Raw genomic sequence first — 5927 nt, forward strand, 5'->3', positions numbered from 1 at the left:
AAAACTTAATCTAATCTAATCTAATCTAATATCTAATCTATCCTATAATTCTTCAATATAGCATTTTGGTGCTAATTAGGAAACTTCGAAACAATGATTGCAGAGCTAAAATGCCACTTAACTAGAAAAATTATCATGAAGGTACACTGAAGAACTACAATTTGTCTTGCGACCCTGTGAAGACTAACAAATGACTTCTGCCATAAACCTTTGTGGCTCACATCAGATGCACATAGGAGGTTGTAGTGCAGAAATCTTCTCCTGGGATGCATTAGTTCCTCTTTGTGGTCACAAACCTCTTTGTTGCTTTAGCTGCAAGAGATGCCTGGCCCATTGGAAATGGCCAAGATGCTGGCAGGTCAGCCTGCCTGGTACACCGCCACATACGTCAAAACCAAGTCTCTTAACTGAAACAGAAGAGTAGAGGTGCTGCAGTTCTCCCTGTCAGAGATCATGCCACTGTCCCATTCTGTCGGGGCACTTGGTAGCTGGTCAGGAAAGGGCCGAACTCCAAAGAGCCATGACCAGGGGCTTATCACCACACTGGAAGGTTTCAAGTGAGGCCCACAGGGCTGTCTCGGGCCCCAAGTCCTTCACTAGTTTTCTCAAGGACCCGGATGAAGGGTAGAAGGAATGGTTATTGGATTTGCAGATGACACAAAACCGAAGGTGTTCCAGATGAGGCTTTCATCATGCCACAGTTTTGTCTCATTCACTGAATTTTATGAGGGCCCCAAATGACTTCGTCCTCCACTTGCAACCCTCTTGTGTTTTTTTATTTCTATTCTTGACACAGAAATCCGAAGATGTGATAGTTGTCTTTTCCTTTTCAGCTGTAGAGGCCTTGGTCCACAGGCACTCTGGGAGGGTTAGTGAGCACTTCAGCAGAAAGCAATGCCGTTCAAAATGACCTCAATGTGACGGGAAACTGGACACAATGAAACCAACAAAATGAAATCCAAGTGTGAAGTTCTGCATTTGGGTGCAGCCATGGAATTAAGGGCATAGGACTGGGGATGCTGGCTTGATTGGAGTATGTGTGAAAAGGATCTTGGGATTCTAGTCAATCTGAGCATGAGCCAACTGGGTGATGCGGCTGCCAACAAAAACTAATGCAGTTTGAGGCTGCATGGACAGAACCATAGATTCCAAATCATGAGAGGAATTACTTCCACTTTATTGCTCTGCATTGTGCGACCTCATCCAGTACTTTGTCCAGTTTGGGGGCCACATTTTTCAAAAGGATGCAGATTAATTGGAATTGGTTCAGAGGAAGGCAAAGGGAATGGTTAAGGTTCAGGAAAACAAATCCTGTGAGGAAAGGGTGAAGGAACTGGGCCATTTGGCCAGGAGAGAAGCTTTGAGAGAGGGGGTCACAACAGCACACAGATCCGAGAAGGACTGTCAGGCAGAAGGGGGTGCCTCAGGAGGCAAGACTTGGTCCAATGGTTTTATGCTGCAGGAAGGGAGTTTTCAGCTGAACTTAAAAAAAACAAGACCCTAAGCAATTTGACCAGACAGTCACATACAGGGTCTTGGGCTCTCCCTTGCTGGGGACCATCATTGGAGGAAGCTCTAGCTCAGTATCTCCTGCATCAAGCAAAGGGCTGAACAAGGTGGCCCACAAGACCCCACCCCCCGAGTCTATGACTATTTCCTTTAAAGAAACACTTGGGGTTTCCTGTGGCCTCAAAAGACATGGAGGACACAATGGAAAAAGACAGGAAGACAACAGTTCAGTGATGATGCTAACAAGGTTGTGCTGAAGCCCTATAAACAAGCTTTGCGGAAGCATCCCAGACAGCGCTTTCAAGAAAAGAGTCCTTGCTTTCACTGGTGCACACAAGGTCTCGATCTCTCCTTCTTCCCAACTTGTTCCTAGGAAAGGCTCTGTAAGGTTTGCAAAGTTTTTTTTGTCCCTTTGGGCACAGAGAGAGAAAAACACATTAAAACAAAACAAAACATATAAAAACACATTAGTGAAATCATTATTCTAGTCTTTGAGATACAAAATGGCAGGCAGATAATGCCCACCTCACATAAAGGGAGTTTCAGTAGTAGATTTTGCACATTTATTTGCACAGTGGGAAAGTGCAGTGAAACAGGATGTCTTTGGTGTTGTCCCTGTAACTATTGCCTAATAAATACACTGAGGACACTTCACAAATGACTTCAGTGTGAATTTGGCTAGATTGGGCATAGGTCTATTTCTACTGAGGCATTGAGGAGACCATTCTAAAGGCGCCAATTCTGCAGTGGGTTGGTTGAACTGGTATAATTGTCATTTAAGAAGGCAATATTTTACATATCCTTGTCTTGCAACTACTTATGGGTGTGATGATACATTTCAGCTGCTTTTTTGAAAAAGTCCAAATTTATATTCCAAATGTGAGCAGTTACCATCAAGGGTGATGGTGCATGAGATTTAGCACGGAACCAAAGCAAATGCTGTGAGTTTGGTCTTTATGATGAAAGCTGCATTGTGATAATCGCTAGATGACTTTTCTAGACAGATAGATAGCTTGAAACCTAAAGACTAATAACTGCTTGCCACAAGTTTAAGTGCTTGCCAAGAAGGCTTCTGCCACATTACTACGCCTCATTAATCAATTAATATACAGCTTCTGCGTAATACATACCACCTATCAGCCAAAGAGATTTCAAGGAAGTTTTCAAGCTAGTCTACCTTTTGTTAGCGCTATATAATACACAACGCGGGAAAGCTGGCATGGTACAAGCAGGTATTAGTGCAGTCCTAGGAACTCCTTTAGGAGCTCGCAGGTTTTCTTGTGGATGACCTCGCGAAGCTTCCGGACGCGCCGGACACTGGAGGCCCCGACAAAGCTGTCTGGCTGCAGAACAGCCATCCCGTTGTGGACGTCCCCCATGATGATGAGCTGGCCGTCCGCGGCGGTTACGTTGGGGCATGGGCAGCTCCAGTTCATGTTCAGCAGGGTAATTTCCAGAGGCTCTCTCCCCAGGAACCGGAGCCCCATTTTCTCGTCCTTGAGGATCTCTTCCACCGTCACCAGGGCATGTCCCGAGTCTTGGTCCTCAGTCAGTTCAGTCACACGGCCAAGGATGACAAAGTCGCTTTTGCAGAAGCTGGTCACCAGCTTTTGGCGTGGCTTGCACGCCTTGCACGCCTTGCAGTGCATGTTCCTGGGGAACGGGCACATCTCTTCACAGGCCTCTCTGCTCTCAAAGTTATTCTCGTTGCCCCCGCAGCCTCCGTAGATGAAGGACTGGCACTGCTTGGTCAGGCTGTTGTACGCCCACCGGGGCTCATAGGCTTTGCAGTGACCCTGGAGCGCGGGCAGGTTGCAAACGTTGATGGGCCCGTTCATGCAGGTCAGCATGCAGTTCTCATACGTCTCGAAGTGGTTGAGGTTGCTGTTGCAGTTTCCGTAGATGAACGTAAAGCAGTTGTTCTTCTTTGCGTCGTAATACCACCGGGTCTGTTCCTCACCGCAGTCCTCACTGTCAGGCTGCTTCAGACACTCATCTGTCGGGAAGTGGGTTTTATTTTCTGCTGCTCCCATGGAAGAGGTGTCTCCTTTGAGGACCGACAGAGGGAAATCCGCCCTGAGGACGCCGCCAAGGTTTTTGGCAGTGCAGGTGTAGATGCCGGCGTCCTGCAGCTGCGTGTTATAGATCACCAGCTGGGCTATGTTGGTGACGACAATGTTCCCACGGACATGGTTGGGCCTCATGATGATTTTCTCATTCCCCTCCGTCTCCTTCTCCCAAGTGATGTCGGGCTTTGGCCGCCCAGTGACATCACAGAGAAAGCTGACCGTCTCTCCTACGTAGACAGACTGATGGGCCGGGTTGTTGACCAGTGCGGGGGCAAGGATGTCCGTGATCGTAGTCTCTGAAAAAGTGGTTGTGGGGTGCACGGTAGTCTCCGGCGGGATGGGGCTGGTGTTGGGCCACGTCAGGTGATAGCGGCACGTCACCACGTTGAGCGTTATGCCCTTGGCGCATGCCTCCGCATCCATGTAGCACTTGTTGTAATAGGTGAGCCCGTCGGAGGCACAGGTAAAACTCGGCTCCTTTTCACACCGGTCTTTGCATTTGCAAACAGGCTGCCCATCCCAGATGTCACACTCCGAGCCCTGCTGGATGCACATAAAACGGTCGCAGGTCGCCTCCTTGGGCATCCCAACAGGTCCTTTCTTCCCCCTGACATCCATGTACCGGGCCGCAACACAGCTCCGTGTTCCACAAACATTAGGACAGCACTTCTCAAATGTTTCGCATTCCTAAGACAAAAGAAAACAAGGGTGACAACATGTCTATGTCTATAAATACACTGGAAACCTCAACAGGTGGATCATATTGCAACTTCACACAGCTCTCAGCTTTGCAAAAGAGTCCCATCGCCCAGCTCTCCTTTTTTCAAGGGTGTTCAAAGGAGAACGTTCTTTCAAAATGCCAGGATTCCCAGAACAATGTGAGTGTGTGCTACAGCGACACAACTGTTCCTGCAGATCAAAGTTCCCCGGCGGTAAGGGCATCATAGCACAGCGATGGGCAGAAAGTAGATCTCCAGATATTTTGGACTGCAGCTTCCAGCATTCCTGACCATTGGCCTTGCTGGCAGGGGCTTCTGGGAGCTGAAATCTAAAACATCTGGAGATCCACCTTCCGTCCACCCCCGCCCCAGCTGCATGATGTGGGGGAGGGGGTCCAGATGATGTTGCCTTCCATTTGTTCTCCCACCACTCAGACTAAAACACTGAGTGTGAAGATATTCAGGGAACTGGCAGGGAAACTAAAGGAGTGCTAAGCAGAGTAGGGAGGAGGTTTGGAGAAGGGTGTCACTGAATTTCTTCCTGATAATAATGGAACGACCTTTAAGAATCCATGAAGGATCCATAATTAGAAGCAATTTGCTCAGAAATATGAGACTCGGAAAAACTCCATGCTTTACTTACACAGGCAGAATGTCACGGATATCATGAGGGCTGCCAAGTCGGAGCTCAAGCAAACACCTAGCGGAGCCTGGACGGAAACAGCGAGACGCTTCAGGACACGCCCCTCATGTGGGGCCACATTGAGGCAGGCCTGGCTGGAGCCCTGCTGAGGGCCTGCACCCCGCAGGGCCTCAGTGGCAAGAGCCGCTCCAGCATGGCGCCCTGCCTTGTTGCCTCCCCACTGCTATAGCCCAGCCAGGGGCAGGGCTGCTGAGCAGGGGCAGGAGATGCCAGGCCCGCTTGCCCACTGGCTCTCCACCTGTCCAGCAAGCGAGCGGGTGCAGCAGTGAGGACCAGCACAGAGAACTACAAGAGCTGGTGGCCCAGACAGTGCCAAGGCAGCAGGTGGAGGGAGGGCCCGTGGAGGCTGTCTTGCCCCAGGCCCCCAAAAATCTGGAACCAGCACTGAACCAACACTCGGACAGATACCTTCAGCATCAAACGGATAGTCTGAGCATGTGTTCTGGTGGCTTACTTCAGATGGCCTCGGGTGAGTCAAATTCTCTGAGCCAGTCCAGACTGGTTTCCAACTTGTCTTGAGGGATGAAACTGTCCTAGTTGCTCTGGTAGATGACTTATGCCAGGGACTCAGCAGAAGGACACGGTCCCTATTAGTGTGCTGGCTCTTCAGTGGCTTTTAGTACCATCAGCCTCTAGGCAGCCATGCCAGGTTGGGAGCAAGCAGCGCTGTTTTGTGCTGGTTCTATTCCTTTCTGGATAGCAGCTTCCAGAAACTGGAGCTGAGGGTAATTTTGGTGGTTTCCTTGACTTATGGGCACAGGGCTCTGTCTTGTCGTCCACAGGATTTACAGTCCATGTGAAACTGCTGAGTGAAGTCATCTGGGTATATAGAGTCACAGATATATAGAAAAAGCTCTACTCTCACTTCCATCCTATGCCAAGGAAGCAGCGGAAACCCTTGACCAGTGTTCTGAGCCCATGGCGGGC

General features: G+C 49.4%; 1 protein-coding gene across 1 annotated transcript; it reads right to left on the bottom strand.

Annotated features, from left to right (window-relative positions):
• Nucleotides 1-2550: 2550 nt before the first annotated feature.
• Nucleotides 2551-4211, bottom strand: WFIKKN2 (WAP, follistatin/kazal, immunoglobulin, kunitz and netrin domain containing 2). Its single transcript, XM_044419972.1, has one exon. It carries the CDS (start codon nucleotides 4194-4196, stop codon nucleotides 2745-2747), a length of 1452 nt encoding a protein of 483 aa, XP_044275907.1. The 5' UTR covers nucleotides 4197-4211; the 3' UTR covers nucleotides 2551-2744.
• Between the last annotated feature and the right edge of the window lie 1716 nt (nucleotides 4212-5927).

Source organism: Varanus komodoensis, unplaced genomic scaffold (genome assembly GCF_004798865.1).
Source record: "Varanus komodoensis strain SLA01 unplaced genomic scaffold, ASM479886v1 scaffold11, whole genome shotgun sequence".
Lineage (NCBI taxonomy): Eukaryota > Metazoa > Chordata > Lepidosauria > Squamata > Varanidae > Varanus > Varanus komodoensis.